Source organism: Capricornis sumatraensis, chromosome 3, assembly GCF_032405125.1.
Source record: "Capricornis sumatraensis isolate serow.1 chromosome 3, serow.2, whole genome shotgun sequence".
NCBI classification, from domain to species: Eukaryota; Metazoa; Chordata; class Mammalia; order Artiodactyla; family Bovidae; genus Capricornis; species Capricornis sumatraensis.
In genome coordinates this window covers 71,588,922-71,613,313 of record NC_091071.1, presented here as the reverse complement: position 1 = coordinate 71,613,313, position 24,392 = coordinate 71,588,922, and the positions used below count along the sequence as shown (strand labels likewise).

Sequence of the window (24,392 nt, the reverse complement as noted above, 5' to 3'; positions counted from 1 at the left end):
GACCACAGAGGATGAGATGGTTGAAGGGCATCACCAACTCAATGGACATGAGTTTGAGCAAGGTCTGGGAGATGGTGAAGGACAGGAAAGCCTGGTGTGCTGCTATCCATGGGGTTGCAAAGAGTTCAGACATGACTGAGTGACTGAACAACAATTACAACGTATGTAATTATCAGAATACGCAAAGGAAAGAAAGTCTCCTCCAGTTGCGACATCCCTGGTTTCCCCCATGGCTTACCCCTTGAACTTGGGAAGCATCTGTAGCAAGCCTTGTTGTCAGGGCTCCGGGGCTATTTCTGAGGTCATCGAACCAGCCGATATCTTGCCCTAACATTGCTCTGAAACCCAATTTACGTAGCCTTTTTGTCAGAAGTTCCCCAGACTTGGCAAAAGCATATCCCTAAAACATAAAGGAATCTTTAGTGATATTTTAACTTGTAATGGCAGAAAATAGCTGAATTGCTTGCTGAAAAATAAAATTCCTTACCTGCAAAAACTGAGTGCAAAGAGAGAGACAGCCTATTGCCACAAAGAGCAGGCACACACCATGGATCTGCGATCTTTGTTCTTCTTTATCAGGAATTGAGAAAGTCTTTGCAAGACAGTAAGCAAGGGGGTCACTTTATTATTACAAACAACAGCAAAAGAAATAAATTCAAATATGTTTAAAAAAAATTTCTCTTAGGCATTGGGTTAAAAACAAGTTCACTATAAACATACTAGTATTAAACCAAAGTTAACTCTGAATATGTGTACTTTATCTGTGGCGAAGGAAGGCTGGTGAATGGAAACCACTAGTTGTGATTTAAAGAATTTTTACCTTGCTTCTTTGCCTGCTGTAGGCAGTTTTATTGACTTTTCTTTGATATAGATGAAAAATATGATGAATGCTTCAAATTCTTTACATAATAAGGTAAGGGAAAAAGAAAAGAAGAAAGGAAAGAAGTGGGGAAGTTACTTGAGAATCTAAGAATATTCTCTCCTAGTATCAGTTTTATAGTATTTATATATATATACAAATAATAGCATCATTAAAAAAGCAGCTGGCATGCACCCACACCAAAGCAACTAGCTATCAAGGCATTGACTGGGATTGGGTAGGACAGAAAAGCTTTCGTCCATCAGAGGCTGAAGTTGCTCCCTCTAAATCATCCGAAGTTGAAAACATCCCCCTCAAAAAAATACTATGGAAATTATGAGTGGCTTTTTTTCCAGTCTATAATAAGTGGCAAACTATATTCATAGGTATATTCTGAACTTAGAGGCACATGTTCATGTAACTAACAATAGCCCAAGCTGTTGCAACAAGAAAATGTGAAGAACAGCTGCATACTCTTAATAACATCGCCTTACAATAGGTTTTAGGTACAACAAAACCTTCCTAATTCAGACTACATGAGGGAGCTGTGAGAGTTCAGAAAGACTATTCATTAGAGAACTGCACAATAAATCTTTATTGATTGCTCTGCATTAATTTGAATAACTAGAACAATGCCAGCAAGCAGTTGCTCAAAGCAAACCATTTATTCAATAAATATTCGAGTGCCTGCTGTATGCCAAATAAATCTCCTGAAAGCAATGTTTACTTCTCCATTAACAAGCCCTTTTTTGTGAAGCAGAAGTAACCCATTGAAATCATCACAAATTTAGAAATGGGAGGAGGTGTTCTAAATTAATGAGATGTATTGTTTCCAGGACAGAGTTTCTGGGGCCTTTATAGCTCTTACTAATAAAAGATATATTCATTCTTAATGAATGAAGTGGGTTCACAGATGCCACAGTCATTCATCCCAGCACAGAATAACTCATGTAAGTTTATTTTACAGTTTATAAATAAAAGAACTTATATTTCAGTTTGGTTTTAAAAAACATTGTACAAATCCCCCCAAACCCTAAACTGTGATGCCATAATTCTCATTCCTCCCTAAGGTTCTCTATTATAATCATGGACTATAGCACTACAGATTAACCATTTTAACTTTTATTTTGCAGATGGGACACTAAAGCCCACAAGCTCAAGTCCTCTGTCCAGGTTTATTTGCTGCTGCTGCTGCTAAGTTGCTTCGGTTGTGTCCGACTCTGTGCGACCCCATAGACGGCAGCCCATCAGGCTCCTCTGTCCCTGGGATTCTCTAGGCAAGAACACTAGAGTGGGTTGCCATTTCCTTCTCCAACGCATGAAAGTGAAAAGTGAAAGTGAAGTCACTCAGTCGTGTCCAACTCTCAGCAGTCCCATGGACTGCAGCCTATCAGGCTCCTCCATCATGGGATTTTCCAGGCAAGAGTACTGGAGTGGCGTGCCATTGCCTTCTCAGCCAGGTTTGTTTAGCTGGTGGTTATTGCTCTGTTCTGTTCTGTTCAGTCACTGAGTCACATTCAACTCTTTGCAACCCCATGGACTGCAGCACACCAGGCTTCCCAGTCCATCACCAACTCCTGGAGCTCGTTCAAACTCATGTCAATCGAGTCAGTGATGCCATCCAACCATCTCATCCTCTGTCGTCCCCTTCTCCTCCCACCTTCAATCTTTCCCAGCATCAGGGTCTTTTCAAATGGGTCAGCCTCGAAATATTGGAGTTTCAGCTTCGGCATCAGTCCCTCCAATGAATATTTAGGACTGATCTCCTTTAGGATGGACTGGTTGAATCTCTTTGTTGTCCAAGAGACTCTCAAGAGTCTTCTCCAGCATCATAGTTCAAAAGCATCAATTCTTCAGTGCTCAGGCTTCTTTATAGTCCAACTCACATCCATACATGACCACTGGAAAAAGCATAGCTTTGACTAGATGGACCTTTGTTGGCAAAGTAATGTCTCTGCTTTTCAATATGCTGTGTAGGTTGGTCATAACTTTACTTCCAAGGAGCAAGTGTCCTTTAATTTCATGGCTGCAGTCACCATCTGCAGTGATTTTGGAGCCCCCCAAAATAGTCTCTCACTGTTTCCATTGTTTCCCCATCTATTTGCCATGAAGTGATGGGACCTGATGCCATGCTTTTAGATTTTTGAATGCTGAGTTTTAAACCAGCTTTTCACTCTCCTCTTTCACTTTCATCAAGAGGCTTTTTAGTTCTTCTTCACTGTCTACCATAAGGGTGGTGTCATCTGCATATCTGAGGTATTGATACTTCTTGCAATCTTGATTCCAGCTTGTGCTTCTTCCAGCCCAGCGTTTCTCATGATGTACTCTGCATATAAGTTAAATAAGCAGGGTGACAATATACAGCCTTGACATACTCCTTTCCCAATTTGGAACCAGTCCATTGTTCCATATCTGGTTCTAACAGTTGCTTCTTGACCTGCATACAGATTTCTCAAGAGGCAGGTCAGGTGGTCTGGTATTCCCATCTCTGTAAGAATTTTCCCCAGTTTGTTGTGATCCACACAGTCAAAGGCTTTGGCATAGTCAATAAAGCAGAAATAGATGTTTTTCTGGAACTCTCTTGCTTTTCCAATGATCCAGCAGATGTTGGCAATTTGATCTCTGGTTTCTCTACCTTTTCTAAATCCAGGTTGACCATCTGGAAGTTCACGGTTCACATACTGTTGTAGCCTGGCTTGGAGAATTTTGAGCATTACTTTGCTAGCATGTGAGATGAGTACCATTATGTGGTAGTTTGAACATTCTTTGGCATTGCCTTTCTTTGGGATTGGAATGAAAACTGACCTTTTCCAGTCCTGTGGCCACTGCTGAGTTTCCCAAACTTGTTGGCCTATTGAGTGCAGCACTTTCACAGCATCATCTTTTAAGATTTGAAATAGCTCAACTGGAATTCCATCACCTCCACTAGCTTTGTTTGTAGTGATGATTCCTAAGACCGACTTGACTTTGCATTCTAGTATGTCTGACTCTTGGTGAGTGATCAAACCATCATGGTTATCTCTGTCATGACGCCCTTTTTTGTATAGCTCTTCTGTGTATTCTTGCCACCTCTACTTAATATCTTCTGCTTCTGTTAGGTCCCTACCATTTCTTTCCTTTATTGTGCCCATCTTTACATGAAATATTACCTTGGTATCTCTAATTTTCTTGAAGAGATCTCTAGTCTTTCCCATTCTATTGTTTTCCTCTATTTCTTTGCATTGATCACTGAAGAAGACTTTCTTATTTCTCCTTGCTATTCTTTGGAACTCTGCATTCAGATGGGTTTATCTTTCTTTTTCTCCTTTGCCTTTCACTTCTCTTCTTTTTTCAGCTATTTGTAAGGTCTGCTCAGATAACCACTTTGTCTTTTTGCAGTTCTTTATCTTGGGGATAGTCTTGATCACCAGCTCCTGTACAATGTTACGAACATCCATTCATAATTCTTCAAGGCACTCTGAAGGAGATGCCTGTTTTCCAGATTCTAGTGCAATGTTTTTTTTTTTCCTGGGCACAACTCTGTTGGTTCTGGGTAATACCCATCTTCTCAGTATTAAAAAAAAGAATGTTTGGCTAATATTAAATTCAAGATTGCACATCATCTATCTGTAACCTTTACCCCTAAACTCTACTGTGTGAGTCCTTTGTACATTCTTCCTGAAAGGCACCCCAAAGGGCTGCCCATCCATAGGTTTCTCTGTTTTTAGACCAGCTATAGTTTGCACACACATCTACACCATCTTATAAGGTGAGTTTAGGGAGAAAATGAAATTTCATTAGATTCTTGCTATTTACTAGATACAAATATATTACTTAATCTACTTTAATTTAAATGAGGATTTCCTTAAAATTGAGATTCTTAAAACAACCCAGTGAGGTAGCTTTTCTTGTCCCATATTACAGCTAAGGAAACGAAGACTCATCAAGAAGAAGCCACTTGCCTAAACACACACAAACAGTACAGGACAGAGAATGCAGCAAATCCAAGGCTGGCTGACTCCAACATTCAAGCTTTTCCCCAGCATGGGTGTGTGCTGCGCGCTAAGTCGCTTCAGGTGTGTCTGACCCTCTGTGACCCTATGCAGCCTGCCAGGCTCCTCTGTCCATGGGATTCTCCAGGCAAGAATACTGGAGTGGGTTGCCATGCCCTCCCAGGGGTTCTTCCCAACCCAGGGATCAAACTCCCATCTCTTACATCTCCTACATTGGCAGGGAGATTCTTTACCATTAGCGCCATCTGGGAATCCCTTTCCCCAGCATGCTACATCCAAACGACTGTTCCAAGCCAAATAGACCCAGTGAAAGTGAACCAGAGAAAGTAAGACTTACATATACATTGAGGCTTCACAAGATTAGCAACCAGGCTCCTAATGCCCAACTTTTTTGCTGTGCCCTTGTTACAAACTATGGTCTCAGTACCAAATGTGAATATCATGCCCTTTAGATATGTCAGAATGACAATAGCACAATTAAAACCAGACTATTATCTGACTCATGATTATACCCTATGAGATGAAACATCATGAACCCACTGATGAATCTGTGATAATTATGCTAAGAGACAAAAACAACCTTGTTTATCAAAGAGGAAAAAGAATAAAGCTTTATTCGCCTAGCAAACTTAACCCTGTGAGAACATCAGTGATGAACAGATTTTGGATTTCATCTCCAATCCTTTTGGTCCTTAGGTAAAAACCTCAATTGCTTAGGCTAGGATTTTCTGGTTGTGACCCGAAGAGTCACAGAGAATATCCTCACCAGCAGTAACCAAGTGGGTGCTCTTGGAGGGCAGGTGTTATCATTTGAATCATCAAATTTTTTCTGACTTGGCCACTCAGCCCACAGGAGCTGGAGGGTATCTTACAGAGCCTCCTTGTCAATCCTTCCTTTTATAGTTAAGGAAACTGAGATATCATGAAAGAAGTAGCATGGTGTGACTCCAGGGCAGTAAAGGAGTCTCCTGGTGGGTAATCCAGGACTCTTTCCAAAGCAGCTCATACACAGGGTTTGAAGTTGAGTGAGCATATTCCTTACTCTGCATTCATGAGAAAAAGAGATGGAAAAGCGAAGGAGCTGAATCCTGGCTTTAATTTAAAAGCAAACGTCTAGGGCCTTGGGTCTTAACAGATTCAACGCCATCCCCTACACGCTCTGTGTCTACATCACTGCTGAGTGAATGCATTTCCGGAGCCTCTCTCTAGTAGACTGTTAGCTTTCTGAGAGCAGGGAGGCCTCTGGTTTTCTTGTTCCTCACTGTACTCTTAACACCAGCAACATTGTCTGGGAAACAGTAAGTGATCAGTAACTATTTTGTGAATGTGAGTGGATTTTTCAGTTTAACGTCTGTCTTCCACATAAACTGGAAACTCCATTAGGGAAGGCATCCTCACTAACATGCCAGTCCCTAGGCCAGGGGAGATAATCAACAAGTATCTGTTAAGTGAATAAAAGGACATTGCTATTATATTTAGGGTACTGTACTTCCTACATATTAAGGAATATAAATTAGTTATCAAGATGTTTTCAGCATAACCAGAAATTTAATTTACCAGAGCTGATCTCTGTGTTTTCCATTTCCCACCTTTATGGTGATTTCCGCCCTTACCACAAGGGGGCAGTGTGAAAACTGAAGCAGGGCTGGGGCGCTCCCTTTAGGATTGATTTGGTTTGGTTTGTGGACTCTACCGGTCTTTCTATATAACTCATGCCTGCTGGGACAATTTTCTGGTCAGGATCTCTGCCAGACAGACCATAAAAGTGAAAGAAAAGTAGAGGGGGAAACTGAAACTTGGGACTCTTACACATCCTTTAGGCTAGGCTTCGGAAAAGCTGGTTATAGGGCTGGTCCCACCACCTTCTGTGACCCTGTGTGACCTTGAACAAGTTCATAAGTTCTCTAGGATTCTAGGTTTTCCTCCTTGTTGATCTTATAGGATTCGTGTGTGTGTGTGAATTTCAACTAAGAAAATATGACATTTCGAGAACTGACTTCTCAACAATAAGACTTTATTGGAACTCAGCTCTGCAGTCACATTGCCTGGATTTGAATCCCAGATCCATCACTTACTCCTCTAAGTTCTTTAGTTTGCTCCTTTGTCAAATAGGAACAATAAGAATACCTACCATAGCTTGTTATTAGGAAAGTTTAGTGAACTATTATATATAAATTTCTTAGATAGTGCATAATTAATGTTTGTACTTATTATCATCAATATTATTATTATTATTTTACAGCAATAATATCAGATGGAGAATATCAAAACTCTTAGGAGATGAAAAACTGAAATAAGTTTATTCTTTGTACATGCCTTATTTCAGTTCTCTCTTCCTTTTCCTGTTTCCTCCCCCAACTGCCCATTTCAATGGTGCAATGAGCAGAAGAGCAGAGTACTATGCAACGTGCAGGAACACTTGCTATTACAAATCAAACTGTGTACCTCAGCTGATCAGCAAGATCGAAATGGCTCCCAAATCCTTTTATATCATTCAATGAACTTGCTTTGCATTCTTATTTGGCTTGCATATGGGTAAACTGTCCTCTTTTGACACTAAGTTTGCAGCCATAGTCTTTTTTTTCTTTTTCTTTTTTAACAGACACAGTGACTGTCAGAGTGTACTGCCAGTCCAAATGAGAGTCTCCCCTTTGTCTTCTCACCTCCTGTTTGATGGAGACTTGAGACATTTTTAATTCTTTAAAGATGAGAGGAGGGGAGAAAGAACTAAAAGAACAACAACAAAAAAAAAACTTTAAAAATGTTGAATACATTACAACAAAGAACCAACCTATCAAAAGTGACAGCATCCACTGATAGACAAAAGGTAGAAGGAGAATAAAGCCGGTCCAGCGGCTTGCTTACCCCAAGAATCTGGCTGAATAAAAAGGCATACATGGGTGTGACTGTCCCGTTGACGGCTGCACCCACAGACCCTACCAGCATGTAGGGCCATTCTCGAGCATTGAGTTTCAGAATCCTCCTCACTGGGGCTGGTTCAATTTCTTCTTCCACAGGAATGTTCTTGTCCTTGAGGGGAGAGGAGGTTACATTAACCATTTAAATGTTTGCACGTACTCTTTTATTATACAGTGGTCCCTTTGGCATTCATAGAGTTGAGTCATGGTTTGATTGGTTTTGAGTGACCTCGAAGACCTATAGGACATGGTGATATGATATTTTGTGAGAGATGGCTCTGAACTGCTTGCCGCCATGCTATGATTTGGGGCTCCCTGCTAGCTCAGTGGTAAAGAATCCGCCTGCCAGTGCAGGAGACACAGGTTCAACCCCTGGGTAGAGAAGAACCCCTGGAGTAGGAAATGGCAACCCGCTCCAGTATTCTTGCCTGGCTGGTCCCATGGACAGAGGAGCCTTGTGAGCTGCTATAGTCCATGGGGTCACAGAAGAGTCAGACATGATTTAGGGGCTAAACAGCAACAACGTGCTATGCCTTGGATGGGATTGATTTTAGATGTCTGCTCATCTGAAGGTGAGCTGGTAGTTCTCGTTTCACAATTGCATAGATATTAACACTTGGGGAGTAGTAAATAAGCTGGATCTATAAGAAAAATAACTCCCAATTTAAAACCATTTTTGTGCTATAGTGAGTATGTGAGTGCTATGTCGCTTCAGTTGTGTCTGACTCTTTGCAACCCTTTGTGCTATAGTGAGTGGTATTTACATATTCTAGGATTTGTGAAATTTTCAAGATATGTCCTTCATAAATGTCAAAGTTTAGTGACTGCCTCAAGCCCTAAGGCAGGCCAGTGTATCTAAACAACGCAAAATAATTTTTAAAATGTATTAACTGGGGACAATGGTTATCAGTTGTGTATTTCTGTGAAGGTTTTCTTTAATTAGTGCCCAGAAGTAAATGGTAATCAATTTGGATTTCTAAATTGTGCATGTTCTTTACAAGGAATACAAATTATTTTAAAATTTCCCCATTCCAATTTCTTTAATTGCCATTAAAGTGTCAGAGCTAGCTAATTTTTAGCCTCTTGAAGGCAAAAATTATATTCAGAACTTCATCATCTTTACCATCAGTTTTCCTTGCTAATGATATTCTTCAGTACTTGGTCGTTAGGCCCATTCTTCAATAATTTGCTAAATTTATTGTTTGCTTTGTTTGAGAAAAGATTTTAGGTGGCTTACATAGATCTGTGTTGATTTTAAAAAATTTTTTTCTATTAAAATATACTAAAAATGTCTACAGCAAATTGACTACAGAACTGTTAGTGTTCTATTTCATTAACACAGTTATTTACCCCTTAAGGAGCTGACTGTCAGGAACAGACAACAGTAAGGAACTTCAGATACTATCCTTTTGCTTCCAAAGTCAAAGATTTCATTACCAGTTTAATTGAAATAGAAGCCTGGTGTCCATATTCTAGTTGCAAGCCAAATAGGATGGAGGGAGAGCTTGCTTGGTGATGGATCTGTCAATGCCTCCATTTCAGGTTCTCTCTTGCTTGGTCTGCCCTCAGTAGTTGCTACTCACTCATGCAGCAAATCCTTCAATAATTTCATCTCTGATGTCTTACTCAACTCTAGGAAATCAATGCAGAGAGGAAGAAAGGTGCCTGTGAAAGCATGGGGGAAACGGGCATGTGGAAAGAATGTGGTTCTTGGATGAGTCCAACGTGGCCACTAGTGGAATATATCACTGAGCACTTTGGCTCTCTGGGGCTCAGTTGCCTTCTCCTCCTCAGAAGGAAAGAAATAGACAAAGTTCTCTATGGCTCTCTCGTGTTTCTGCACATCTGGTGAAAAGAGGAACTGACCACCTTTGTTGAGGCTGTTTTCTCAAGAATTTTGCAAGAATGTTGGTATAGCAAATAGCCTTGGAGGAGGGGGATAGTGCTTCCATCCTAAGACAAGGGCTTATCGTCCATTATAAAAACACCAGATTTCTCAAGCCTAGGATTCCTCTTCCCCCTTCTTTGCTGGTGTCACCTATTTCTCTTTCATCAGCTGAGAAGTCGGGGTAGGCTGGGGAGTCAGTGGAAATGCTGTGCACTGGCTCCCGCTCATGCTCTGAGTAAAGTCTTTCATCTCTGACACAGCTCTTATGTACTCTCCAGCATCCATAAAATTGTGTCAGGCTAACTTGATAGCTTCTTGGAAGAGGGTGTTTGCTATGACCAGTGCATTCTCTTGGCAAAACTCTGTTAGCCTTTGCCCTGTATGGATGTGAGAGTTGGGCCATAAAGAAGGCTAAACACTGAAAAGTCGATGCTTTTGAACTGTGGTGTTGGTGAAGACTCTTGAAAGTCCCTTGGACAGTAAGGAGAATAAACTAGCCAATCCTAAAGGAAATCACCTCTGAATATTCATTGGAAAGACTGATGTTGAAGCTGAAACTCCAATACTTTGGCCACCTGATGTGAAGAGCTGACTCATTTGAAAAGACCCTGATGCTGGGAAAGATTGAAGGCAGGAGGAGAAGGGGGTGACAGAGGATGAGATAGTTGGATGGCATCACTGACTCAATGGACATGAGTCTGAGTAACCAGTGCATTCTCTTGGCAAAACTCTGTTAGCCTTTGCCCTGCCAACTCTGGCAGTTGGTGATGGACAGGGAGGCCTGGTGTGCTGCAGTCCATGGGCTTGCAAAGAGTTGAACATGACTGAGCAACTGAACTAAAAGTAGTACAAGAACAAAAGAAAACGGAAGTCATTATATACAGAAGGGTTTTTTCCTCTGGGATTTTGCAAAGCTAAAGACAAATTAACTCATCTAAAAAAAGCTAAAAGGCTAAAGATATGTATTAAAGTGAAAGTCACTCAGTGGTGTCTGACTCTTTGCAGCCCCATGGACTACACAGTCAATGGAATTCTCCAGGCCAGAATACTAGAGTGGGTAGCTATTCTCTTCTCCAGGGGATCTTCCCAAACCAGGGATCAAACCCAGGTCTCCTGCATTACAGGTGGATTCTTTACCAGCTGAGCCACAAGGGAAACCCAAGAACACTGAAGTGGGTAGCCTATCCCTTCTCCAGCAGATCTTTCCAACCCAAGAATCAAACTGGGGTCTCCTGCATTGCAGGCGGATTCTTTACCAGATGAACTATCAGGGAAGCCCCAAAATATATATAGGTGTGTATATATATACACATAGGTAAGTATATATACATAGATATAGTAAATTCACAGCAAACCAGTAACTCACAGACAGACAAAATTATAAAAGTTTATATCCGCCTCCTCACTGCAGTTCCTTCCTCTATTGTGTCAATGATAAGTTGCACAGTGCTCACTTATTTATCACACGTAACTAGTATCCTGCCAGCAGCTCCAGTGAAGGAAGAAGGACAGTGCTCTTGCTCATCTTTGCATCCCTAAGACAATATCTGGCACTTGTTAGGTGTGCAGTCAGTGTTCATTGGATGAAAGAATGAATGAAGCTTTTATGTTCGTGGCATATAAATGTAAAAAAAAATTTATTTAAAAAAATACTGATCACTTGCTTACAAGGTAGATGGTTCAATGCTTAACAAAGGGCTTTTCCCAGCTTCCTGCCATCCATATCCTGTGTAGCTCAGGTAAAAATATAACGTCCTACTTAAATCTCATGTCCAGATTTCTATATTTTGTTACATCGATTTCTTCATGCCAGCCCATAGGCGGTCTCCTGCCTTGATGACAACTTTAAGATATGATGATAGGAAATGGTAACTATGACCAAGAAACAGGAACTTTCCAAATGATCGAATACTAGCAGTCACTTTTATAGATCTCCTGTCCTATCTCCTACGTGCGTGCATCCTCAGTCACTCAGTCATGTTAGCCTCTTTGCAACCCAATGGACCTTGCCTCCAGGCTCCTCTGCCCATGAGATTTTCCAGATTTTTTGAGTGGGTTGTCATTTACTTCTCCTGGGGATCTTCCCAACCTAGGGACTGAACTCCCATCTCCTGCATTGGCAGGTGGATTCTTTACCACTGAGCCACCTGGGAAACCCTGTCCTAGTTCCTAACCAATCCCTAAACCCTACTATAAGTTAGCTGTGATGAAGTGATGGGTTTTTAATATTTGACCTTGACATAGTCTCATACATATTCTATCTTTTAGTTCCTCTGAAAGAGGTGCCTAGATATCAGAGACTGGAAGCTTTAGCCTGCAGTTTTCCCCTAATCCTAATCTCAATTTTATTAGCATTATAACTGTGATGTGATTTATGAAAGCCAAGAGTATAGCTTGGAGACCAAGAGAAAACAGGCTATAGTCTTGGCTCTGTCACCAGCTAGCTATGAAACGTTGGGTCAGACACCCCACTTACACTTTGGAAGCACAGACTTTTGAAACCATCTCAAGTTTTCAGAGTCAAAACCCAAAGAGACCACAAGGTGGAGATAACGCCTTTATATAAGTAAACCTTTTTGCCTTGCCACACAAAATGGAACAATTCCCAAACAACAGTCAGGTTAGAGCTACTTCATCAAAATATGAAAAAAAACTTTTTTACCAGTGTTTGATCTTAAAGAATTTAGTTAGCTATCAAAATACTTTAAAATTTACTTGGGATTAAAATAACCTAAATATCTAACATACTTTAAAATTTACTCTGAATAGGAAGTCCTTATATTAAATTCTACCAATGCTGATTCTGCTGTTTCCTTTTTTAAAATATTTAATTTTTAAATCAAAAAAGTTCTAAGATAATTTTCATACAAATGACCAGTATTAATATAAGCACAAGGCCTGTTTCACTTCTGCCTTTAGCAGAATCACATTGGCTCTCTGTCACTTTTTCCCTTTTCCTCCCTTAACTAAAGAAAGAAATCAAAGTGTCATCCTTTTAAAATCACACTCTCTCTGCTCAGATGCTCTGTCACAACCAACTCTTTGCTACCCCATGGACTGTAGCCCACCAGGCTCTTCTGTCCATGGATTTTCTAGGCAGAGTATTGGAGTGGGTTGCCAATCCCTTCTCCAAGAGATTGTTCCCCCACCCAGGAACTGAAACTGGGTCTCCTTCATTGCAGGCAGATTCTTGGTTTCCATTTAATTGAGTTATTTATTATATTCTGATTGGCAATGCTGATGAGTAGAATACTTAGGGAGTAGTTTTGTTTTCTCTGAAACTACTCTCTGTATTTGATTTAGATTTCCTTTTATTTAAATAACTCCCTTCTGAGTTTTCCCTGCATCAGAAGTCTGGGAACCTGATCGTCAGATCTTCAGGAAATCTGATTGTTCTCTGCAACAGTGCTGAGCCATCTACCAGCTTCAACAATAATAAAATCGGATTTTCTTTTTCTTCCTAATTCTCTTGTATTTGTTGTCAAATATTTTCCCAGAAACTAGGGGAAAAAATAAAAATGCAAAAAATTGAATACAATTGGTGCTGTTATGTTTGAAATGTCAATGTAGTGTTTGGTTCTTTCTTCCTTGAAGCTTATTAAACTCCTTGTATAATGCCTCTTATACTTATGGGTGGCAGTACCACAGATATAAATGAAAAAACTATTTCTAGAATGAGAAGAGGTGCTGAGTCCTGAATGGCAAGATGCAGTAAGCAACCACGCTTGCTAAACATTTTCTCTCCTTGGATCCACCCTGCTGTTCCTGAGACAAAGTGTTCCTCTATGAAGTTTATTTAAACCAGCTATATTAGATACTGAGAACACTATCTATTCAGAGTCGAATACCAATTAGCGACTGAACAACTATTCAGAGGCAAACACCACTTAGCGACTGAACAACGACAACAATAACAACATTAGATAATTAAGAATGCTATTTATTATTAATATCTTAAAACCAAAAGAGAGCCTTAATAATCCTTCCATCATAGTCATAAAATCGTACGTAGTACTTTATTCCAAATTGGGCATTGTGAATCAGTGTTTATAATTACTCCCCAAAAGGATTCTCATACTGAAATGTTTTAAAGATGATTTGAAATTACATCATGCATAATGGATGTGCTTGTAATTAAAATATTCTCTGACTCATTTTCTTTGATAAATCTTGTGGTTTGGACTTTATTTTACTATAAAAAGTTAATTTTTCATCCTAGTTTTAAAAATCACTTGATGTCCTACCACGTGCAGCTCTGTAACTAAAAGATGAAAGAGTCTGTAGATTATGAGAAGGTTGGGACAGGACTCAGTTGGTTCTAGGTTTACATGTGGCAAATAAACAGAAATGTTTGCTAGGTCTCATGGTAACCAGAACTTCCCTGGTAGCTCAGACAGTAAAACATCTGCCTACAAAGTGGGAGACCCAGGTTCAATCCCTGGGTTGGGAAGATCCCCTGGAGAAGGAAATGGCAACCCACTCCCTACCCTTGCCTGCAAAATCCCATGGACCGAGGAGCCTGGTAGGCTAATGGTAACCAGATAAAGGCGTTTCCAGGCAAAGCAAGATGCCCAAGTTGATACAAACACAAATAATAGTTACTAACTTTAAGAAGCTTGTAATTTAGTAATGGGATAAGACAACATGATCTGAAATAAGCCTCAATAAGAAAATTGCCATGAAAAGACTGAAATGAAGAGTAATGGGGGATTGAAAATGAGAGGATGAGGGCTGAAGAATAAAGTTCAGTGATTAAGAAAGGCTCTGAGTAGGAGGGATGGTCGCCTTATATGAAGGTTAGACTGTGTCCACTGCAGCAGTGGACATCCTGATGAACAAAGTTGAATATTGTTGCTGCTGCTGCTGCTGCTGCTAAGTTGCTTCAGTTGTGTCTGACTCTGTGCAACCCCAAAGATGGCAGCCCACCAGGCTCCCCCGTCCCTGGGATTCTCCAGGCAAGAACACTGGAGTGGGTTGCCATTTCCTTCTCCCATGCATGAAAGTGAAAAGTGAAAGCGAAGCCGCTCAGTCATGCCCAACCCTCAGTGACCCCATGGACTGCAGCCCACCAGGCTCCTTTGCCCATGGGATTTTCCAGGAAAGAGTACTGGAGTGCGGCGCCATTATATGTGTTGATTTTTCTCCTATCTATTTCATTTTTATGTTGCTTTGAATAGTGTTAAAATTAATAGTGTTAATTTAAAATGTACCCTAAAACAATTATTATAAAATTGTATTAAGTAAACAAATGTCTCTAAAACCTAATCAGTCCCCATTAATTTAAAATTTGCAGTAACTTGTATCAAACACTTTATAATTATTATAATTATTTAAGAAGGAGATTTAAAGTTTTACAAAGTTTTCAGATAGTCTTAAGAACTTGAAAGGGATTCCTACATAATCAAATAGTCTGCTAAGTACATGTAATTATGTTTATTAGAATGGCTCACATAAGAATTATCAGTGAACTTTTAATACTTCATCTTAGTTACCATGTATTCTTAAAAATGTTTTATTATTTATGCTTCTTTTAAAATATTATGTAAAACATGATATAAAATTTAGAGCTTCATTCAGGTCTTAATGGAGCCCCCCATTTAGTTTGACTTAGTGAAACATAGGAGAAGGCAATGGCACCCCACTCTAGTGCTCTTCCCTGGGAAATCCCATGGACGGAGGAGCCTGGTGGCTGCAGTCCATGGGGTCGTGACTGAGCAATTTCACTTTCACTTTCCACTTTCACGCATTGGAGAAGGAAATGGCAACCCACTCCACTGTTCTTGTCTGGAGAATCCCAGGGACGGTGGAACCTGGTGGGCTGCTGTCTATGGGGTTGCACAGAGTCGGACATGACTGAAGCGACTTAGCAGCAGCAGTAGCAGCAGTGAAATATTACTAAATAAAGGCCTTGAAAACTCAGATTCTAAGCTTAAAGGGCATACGACAGTCCCCAGGAGAGACTTCTTCCATCCCCGCATGAGCCATTGGTGTCTGACCTTTCTGTCTTGTTCATGCGTAGACTTATGATCTACAAGTGCTAATGATGATTCATGTCCCAGGTAAGAAAGCTGAGACTTGGACCGTTGTCGGATGGAAGCTCTGTAAGTAAAAAGAAAGATGAATTAGTCTGTGGCTTGTTGGAACAGGACTCAACTGGCTCCAAGTTTACATCACCTGTGTCAGAGGCAGGAGCTTCCTGAGTGGGTTTGACAGAACTATCAGTCGGGTTGCTACCGCGCGAAGCTAAACCCTGATTCAGAGTACACACACAGAGGGAGGAAGAGAAGGGACAGAGTTGTTTCTCTAGTCCACCAAAAAAAAAGGCATCCAAGACTCAAATCTATCCCAAACCCACACGGTTCTGCTATTGCTGCAATGGCAATGGCCCATCACTATTACCTCCCTTAGGACTGTAGGATGAGTTTTGATCTCTCTCTTTCTCCCTCTCCCTGATGTTTGCTTTAGCATAATTCTGCTGCTGCCAAGTCACTTCAGTCGTGTCCGACTCTGTGCGGCCCCATAGACGGCAGCCCACCAGGCTCCCCCGTCCCTGGGATTCTCCAGGCAAGAACACTGGAGTGGGTTGCCATTTCCTTCTCCAATGCATGCAAGTGAAAAGTGAAAGTGAAGTCGCTCAGTCGTGTCCGACTCTTAGCAACCCCATGGACTGCAGCCCACCAGGCTCCTCCGTCCATGGGATTTTCCTGGACACAAATAGACTAGTAGGAGGAAACAGGGACCCTAGTGGAAATTTCTCCAGGCTACATACAGCCTTTAGGGATGGATTTAATTAACAAGTATATTATTGAAATATAATTTAGCTTGAAGTGTTCACTGATTCATTCAACAGAAGATGATTGTGCACCTACAACGTACAAATCAAAGTTAGGTGCTCTGAGGGGACACAAAGACTGGACAATTCCAGACTTCTCCCTTAAGGCGCTTAAAGTATCATAGAAGAACTATGCATGTAAGCAACCCTAATATAAGGAAGACTGTAATAAGTGCTATAAAGCAGGTTTAAATAAACAGTATGGAAATTTAAAGGATAAAAGACCATATGTCAGGCTTCATGGAGGAAGTGGCTAAGGTAGGCTGTGGGTATCTGTAGGCTAGAGGAAAGAGCATTGCTGATTGACAGAATGATATAAAGAGAAGTATGGAGATATGGTTACTAGTTACAAAAACTTAGTATAGAGCAGACATAGGAAGTGATTCAAGTCGTTTTGATTTTCCCTGAGGTTTCTGGGAAGGAGATTTCTACTCTCTTCTAGGTTAAATTTGAAAGTATGTGACACTGGAAGCTGTTGGCAATTATGTCAAGAAAAGAAGCTTCCTAAAAAAAGAATACTGAAAAAAAAGTAGAGCTGAGAAGGGAAGAAAAAGAAATTGTATGTATCTTGACCAAGTCACTGAAGCTCCAGTCTTGCCTGAAGCCAAAGCCTCTTTGAACTATTTAGTTATGTTGTTTTTCTTCCCCTTTAAAGGTTAAACCAGGTTGGCTGAGGTTTTTAGCCATTTGCAAATAGACTGCTAAGTGGTAAAGGTAATCCTGAAGACTTGAAAGGATGGAAGTTACATTCTCAAAGCACTTAGCCTGAAGAAATACCGTGTAAAGAGGGAGATTGTAGTGACGAGGAGATCTGCATCAGCTGTGGTAGTGCGATCCAGATGGTGTTATTCATAAGTCTCCTATCATCTGTATTCAGGTTGCTGCTGCTGCTGCTGCTGCTAAGTCGCTTCAGTCGTGTCCGACTCTGCGCGACCCCATAGGTGGCAGCCCACCAGGCTCTGCTGTCCCTGGGATTCTCCAGGCAAGAACACTGGAGTAGGTTGCATTTCCTTCTCCAATAAAAGTGAAAAGTGAAAATGAAGTCACTCAGTTGTGTCCGACTAGTGGCGACCCCATGGACTGCAGCCTACTAGGCTCCTCCGTCCATGAGATTTTCTAGGCAAGAGTACTGGAATGGCTTTCCATTGCCTTCTCTGGTATTCAGGTTAAGCTAGACTAGAACACCAAGGTGGCACCTGCCTATTACAGATGCTCGCCTATCCCTGAGAAGACAGCCGTGCATCAACTTCATGACCCTCACTTATTCCCACGTTCATTTGACGGCATCTTGATCCTCTTAGTCACTGGGTTCAACAGGTGCATTTCCGTCAAGTCCTCCCTCTCGCTCTTGCTCAAACTCTCATTGTGATCAGGCATGAAACCACACCCCACTCAGACTTCCTGCTACCAAACTGGCTTCTGGGACACCCAAGCCCATCCCATGTGGCCTGAAACTCTGCAGCAATAGAGTCATTTCTTTAAGTTAGGTAACTGAGGTCAAGAGCTCAACTCCTAAAGGTGTGAGGGATAGCTGTGTGTCAGCTAGAGAGAGCTGAGTGCAAGAGAGGGCTGAGACTGAAGGTTATGGGCCTAAAAAAGAAACTCAGAGCATTGGCAGACAAGCAGTATGTGGAGAAGAAGAGGGCATCAAAATATAGTTGACTACCTCCCAGTTCTGAGCAGGGAAGACATCAATCCTTATCCCCTCCACTACTTTAATCTTATGTTTCTTAAATCTCTCTTTCTCTCATTCCCTGTTGCCCATTCATCCAGCATTCTACCTGTCTAGCATAAGCTGCCCCAAGGAGAGGTGCGAGGCAGGGGCCCGACCCGCCCGCTCTGGTCTACCATAAACACCAGCATTAGAATTCTGTCACTCCCCTCTGTAGAACCTGCAATGGCTGCCCCTCCCTTCCTCAGAAGCTGTGTACCACTTCTCATGGGAAACAAAAACAGCTAATTTGGGAATATATGTTCTCACTCTCTCAACATTATTATTTAGGAAATTATTGTCATCCATGGAAATTGTTCTTGAATCTAAAATATATTACCAAAGAGAGACTTAGGCATCAAACTGAGAAAATAAGATACAAATTAACATTTCAATTAGTCCTCTTAAAAAAAAAATCTGTCAGCATACACAATAAGATATTTTTAACAGACTTTCTTACTCAGACCTATAAATCTTTCTCTGTAGGAGGTTAATAGCTACTTTCTGTGTACAGGTTGTATTTCTCGGCTTCTCTCCCTAGTCACCAAAATGTAGAATTTGTAAGAACTAATAGCCAAATAAGAAATGTTTATATTAAAACAGTTATCTGGGCCTAATAGCAAACTGTTAAGTAAACTACTTAGAATGGGAAAAATTCTGTTCGTCTGAAAAATTAAGAAACTATTTATTTTCTTTTGACCTCACCATGAGATACATTCCTCTTTGCAACCTTTAACTTAGTGATCAAAAGAGATGCCTAGTCATTTTCTGGGTTTAAGAAGTTAGTTGATATCTTCAAACTGTGATTCTGATGACCTTTATAATTTTTTTCCTTCCAATCAGAAAAAAAAATGGTGAAATAATTCATGCTAAATGTCCTTAAAAATTACCCAACAATTTTGGCAATTTTTATAGCTTTTACATTTGAACAATTGTTTATTACCTGAAAAAATTCAATGAAACTAGCATTTCTTGAAATTTTCTGAATAGACCTGTTCTTAAAAGGAAAAATAAAACCCCTAAGCATAAAACCCAGTTAACTAGTCTTTGAATATTAAAAGTAAACAAATCTGTGTTTGAACTACTTGGAGTTGTTTCTAGAATATTATATTTTAAGCCTGTTTAACCATTTTTCAATAAACAATTAGCTATCTTGAATGAGCAAGTCATAAATTGAGCCTTTGTTTAGAGCACAGCCTTGAATCAAATATCCTATAAATGATAAGGGACAAGGCAGAGAAATGTCAGTCTATTGCCTACAAATAGCCTCCGAACTTAAGGAAAAAAGATCTTGAATAACATTTTCGTAAATACACACAAATACCCCTGGGCAGAATTTTTCTTAATATGCAGACCTTTAACATTAATGGAACTATTTTTTTTTAAACTTTTAAACCAGAATGAAAGATTAAATTTACAGTCTTGCTACAGCATGCTCCAAAAATATGCTTTGGAAGTCAATACCCACAGACTGACCCAGGAAAAAAAAATTTCATGTTTAGGAAAATATGCTTTAAGTGTTAGATGACACATCTCATATTTCATCTAGTTAAAGAATGATTTGACCTTGGATGGGGAACTCTGGGAACAGAAATATTTGTAATTCAATTGCAGCTCAGTAGGTTAAAGAATGGAGCTAAAGGCATGAATTTGACTTCCATTTAAGACGGTGCTTCATACCACAGTTAACTCTGGGAGACAAGTCTAAACACAGATTTTTTAAAATCCCCTTTCTAAGCTCAATAAACAACATTTTAACTACAGAGTGTCTTTATCATGACCCCCTACCCTCAATAAAATGAGAAGCCAAATTTTGAAAACCTCTATGAGTTGGAGACAGAAATGTCAGTATGGCGACCTATGATTCATTTGCATGTTCATATTACACAGGACCTGGGGCTGTGTGTAAGGGCTTTCCAAGTGTACCTGAGATATTGCCAGAAGATCTTAGCTGCAGAGGGTTCCTGAAAGCATCTGAAAACTTTAAAATCTGCCCCGTTGCCTGAGCTTACCTTAAGCTAGCCTGGTAGCTCCCTCTGCTAAAGGTCTGTTTTCTCTCAAGTAAGGCATCTTCGGTTTCATCTTTTCCTATTCAATACAACACGAGTGATCCCTTAGTGTATACAATAAGCAGAATCAAAGCAAAATAAGATTATTTACTATATTTGCATAGCATATCGTTACTGTGTCTGATCTCAAACAACCAGTTAACTTTATTGCAATAACTAAAAGCTAACATTTGTCCAGCACATTCTAACAATAAAAAAATTAAAAATACTCAGCAGGATTGAATCTTTTGAATTATATGGCAGCCTATGTGTTATCACCACAGAAATAGATACCTATAGCTATAGCTGATATGAATGACAGAAAAATCTTGTGAGAAACCTACTGAAAAGAAAAAGTGAGAGCATTAGTTGCTCAACTGTGTCCAACTCTTTTTGACACCATGGACTGTAGCCATGGAATTCTCCAGCAAGAATACTGGAGTGGGTTGCCATTCCCTTCTTCAGGAGATCTTCCCAACCTAGGGATCAAACCCAGGCCTCTTGCATTGCAGGCAGGTTCTTTGCTGTCTGAGCCACCAAGGAAGTCTGAGAAATCCACTAGAGGTGGCAAAAAAAAAAAAAAGAAAATAGTAGATGAACCAAATTAAAAAAAAAATCTTTTCAGAATAAATCACATGTTCAATGTATACAGTCATTTTACTCAATAGTGTTAACAAATCCAGATTTGATATGGGAGAGAAAGTTTGTAATGGATGCTTAACATAGGTTTAGATAAACCACCAAATCCAGAGGTTAAGACTCCATGCTTCCACTGCAGGGGGCATGGGTTTGATCCTTTGTCAGAGAATTGGATCCTACATGTCACATGATGTGGCCAAAAGAAAAAGAAAATTCAGATTAAAAAGAAGCAAGTACATTAGGACCTGAAGCATCTACCTACACTAATGAAAATATGCATAAAACTTTTTAGTCATTGTTTAATTCACTCAACCAATAAGAAGAGAGCTCATGCTGAGTGCAGGACATTCTAGGAAGACTCTCTTATTTGCAAAGTGTGAGGGGGAAAAAGGGGATGGAATTGAAGTTTCTTCCGCAGGAGACCTGGGTTTTAGCACTATGGCTTATCAATAACTAAACCTCCTGAGTGTCTGTTCTTTCCTTTATCACCTATGTAATGTCCCCCAGGGCTTTGAGGAAAACAACTAAGACACTATATATTACAATGCATAGAAATCCAAAAACATCATATATGCTAATTATTTAACATAATGTATAAGCATAACTGAAAGGGCACTTGCCTTTTATGTCTTTTTCATTAAAGGCTTGGTCTCCTTGACTTTGCAGAGTTATTAGAGTGAAGTAAACGCCTTTCCTTTCCAACAGTTCTTCATGGGTGCCTCTTTCCACTGCTGTACCATGTTCAAAACCGATAATGACGTCAGCAGTTCTGATTGTAGATAGGCGATGAGCGACAGAAATGATTGTGTGCCCATGCTGCACCTGTGAGAATGTACAGTGCACTGAGTCAGACTGTAAGATAAAGCTGACAGTGCCATTTGGACTGTCTCAGAATCCACAAGTAAGGCAGAGGCTCGATCCCTAAGAAGATTCTTCAATAGGCTAAACAGACGTTAGAAAATATCAGCGTACTTTCTTGTGGCTAATAAGCACATCACGCGTTGCTCCAGGTGCTGCTATTAATTGACATCTTACACCCAAAATGTAAATTTTTTAAATCACATATTGTGAGTTAGACGCAACAAATTTTACATGTGCCGCCTTTAGAAGCAAATCATATGTCTTCTGTTCAACTCTGAGGAACATTGTGGTGAGCCAATATTTTCCAAAAAGATCAATGGCCCATGTAGTCCTTCTCTCACTGTCTCTCTCTGTCTCTCTTTCTCCTCTCTTCACAGAGGCCTTTCCTACAACACAAGAATTTCCACACGGACTTATGAGAGGAACTTAGACTCTCAACAAACCTTACTCAGTGCCTCTTGCACCATGGCTTCACTCTCATTGTCCAGAGCCGAGGTGGCCATGTCCAAAAGCAGGATCTTTGGGTTCCGAACAAGGGCTCTGGCGATGGCTATTCTTTGTTTCTGCCCACCACTCATCTGGCCTCCTCCTTCTCCAACAAGAGTGTCAAATTGCTAGGAAGAAGGCAACATCAACAGTATCAGTGATGAAGAGCAAGAATTTGATGGATCCTGACAGTGACCCATTCATTACAAAGCAGCATCAATGATGAAGAGCAAGAATTTGATGGATCCTGACAGTGATCCATTCATTACAAAGGTCCTTTCTAGCTTCCTCCTCAAGCAGGAGTTTTCACACATCCATCTTTCACTTAAAAAAAAAAAATCCTTTCCTGAAACAGGTTATTATCTAATCAATATTTGTGTGTAAAATAAAGATATTGATTTATTCTTTTATTCTGGATGATAAAACTGTTTCTTTTTAGCTCAACTTCAAGTAAAATGTTTCCACCACAATAAAAGTTAATCAGTATCCTGAAAATCCATCTTAGAGGATTAAAGCATATGTCAATTCCTTGTCTCTTTCTTCTAGCCAGACAACACAGAAAAACACAACACTAAAGTTGTCTATATATTATGAATGAAAGATCAAAGTAGCTTTATAATCACTACCATGAACAGCGAATAGTTACTATCTTGCATGCCCAGTATTACACTGGAATCTCACAATGGGGCAATGTGGTCAGTCTTTTATCTCACTTATATTAGCAACATGAGTTGAGAATTTACCATGTAGAAAGCGTGGATCTGAACTCTTTTTTTTTTTTTTTTAATTTTAATTTTTTATTTTTTTAATTTCAAAATCTTTAATTCTTACATGTGTTCCCAAACATGAAACCCCCTCCCACCTCCCTCCCCAGGATCTGAACTCTTTACACATATCATCTCATTTAGTCCTGACTGATATGCCATGAGGCAGGTACTGCTATTCTCCTTAACAGATAGATAAAGTAATGTTGTAGTCTAAGGTGGTAAAGTAACTTGTCCAAGCTCATAAATCTTAAAAGTGCAGAAGGTGGGATTTGTCCAGAGGTGGTCTGATTCTGAAGCTTTATATTGTTTAACCACTAGACTATGTCATACACACAGCTGGAATCCTATTCATGCAAGCATTTTGGAAGGCTGAGAAGGACATATTCTAGAGCACAGACTGTGGAACCAGGACCACCTTGGATGAGAACCTTGCCTTGAGCAAGTGATTTGACCTCTTGGAACCTCAATTCTCCATCTGTAGATGGAGATAATAATATAGCTGCCTGACAGGGTGATTGGGAGAGTTAAATGAACTAATAGATGTGAAGTGCTTAGAAAAGTGCCTGATATGCAGTAAGCACTGCTGCTGCTGCTAAGTCACGTCAGTTGTGTCCGACTCTGTGCGGCCCCATAGATGGCAGCCCACCAGGCTCCTCTGTCCCTGGGATCCTCCAGGTAAGAACACTGGAGTGGGTTGCCATTTCCTCCTCCAGTGCATGAAAGCGAAAAGTGAAAGTGAAATCGCTCAGCCGTGTCCGACTCTTTGCGCCCCCATGGACTGTAGCCCACCAGGCTCCTCCTTCCATGGGATTTTCCAGGCAAGAGTACTGGAGTGGGTTGCCATTGCCTTCTCCAGTAGTGAGCACTATATATGTGTTAAATAGTAATAATAATTCTTCTTTGATTTAGCAGACCATGGGCCAAGAAATCCATACAAGTATAATACTGAGTTGTTTTTTGTCATTGCTATTATATAAAATGAAGATAAATGAGGAAATTTTGAATATGTGAGACACAGTACTGAAGACACAGTATTAACAGCCCAAACACCAGAAAATCTGAGAACAGTAACAGTTGCAGACATCAAAAGAGCATTGTGAAAGTTACTACCACACGACAAATTTATCATCTGCTTAGACAAATGTTTAAATAGGTGGAATAAGGAAACTGTATCTATGTTAAAGCCAGCTTCTAAAAGAAGGTGCTGCAGTTTGGTAGATTTTAATGTATTAACCACAACATATTTTCAGACAAAGAGGAGAATTCAAAGTACATTTCCAGGCACAAAATGAAAACGTGACATTGATAATTTAGAATGCAAATGAAAAGCAATGCGTACTACTATGTAATTTTTTCCCTCTATGAATTCTGGGTTTCCCTCTGGAATGAGA

The 24,392-nt window shown here is 40.1% G+C and overlaps 1 protein-coding gene across 2 annotated transcripts in view; it reads right to left on the bottom strand.

Annotated features, from left to right (window-relative positions):
- ABCB11 (ATP binding cassette subfamily B member 11) overlaps nt 1-24,392 on the bottom strand; it is an 84,580-nt gene that overhangs the window by 20,709 nt on the left and 39,479 nt on the right. For both annotated transcript variants that reach the window (XM_068967338.1, XM_068967336.1), the window contains exons 14-20: nt 22,192-22,362; nt 21,508-21,709; nt 20,213-20,282; nt 15,654-15,756; nt 7,717-7,881; nt 488-592; nt 239-400 (exon numbers count right to left, since the gene is read on the bottom strand). In XM_068967338.1, the coding sequence (XP_068823439.1) occupies nt 239-400; nt 488-592; nt 7,717-7,881; nt 15,654-15,756; nt 20,213-20,282; nt 21,508-21,709; nt 22,192-22,362 (978 nt within the window). The remainder of the gene's footprint in view (nt 1-238; nt 401-487; nt 593-7,716; nt 7,882-15,653; nt 15,757-20,212; nt 20,283-21,507; nt 21,710-22,191; nt 22,363-24,392) is intronic.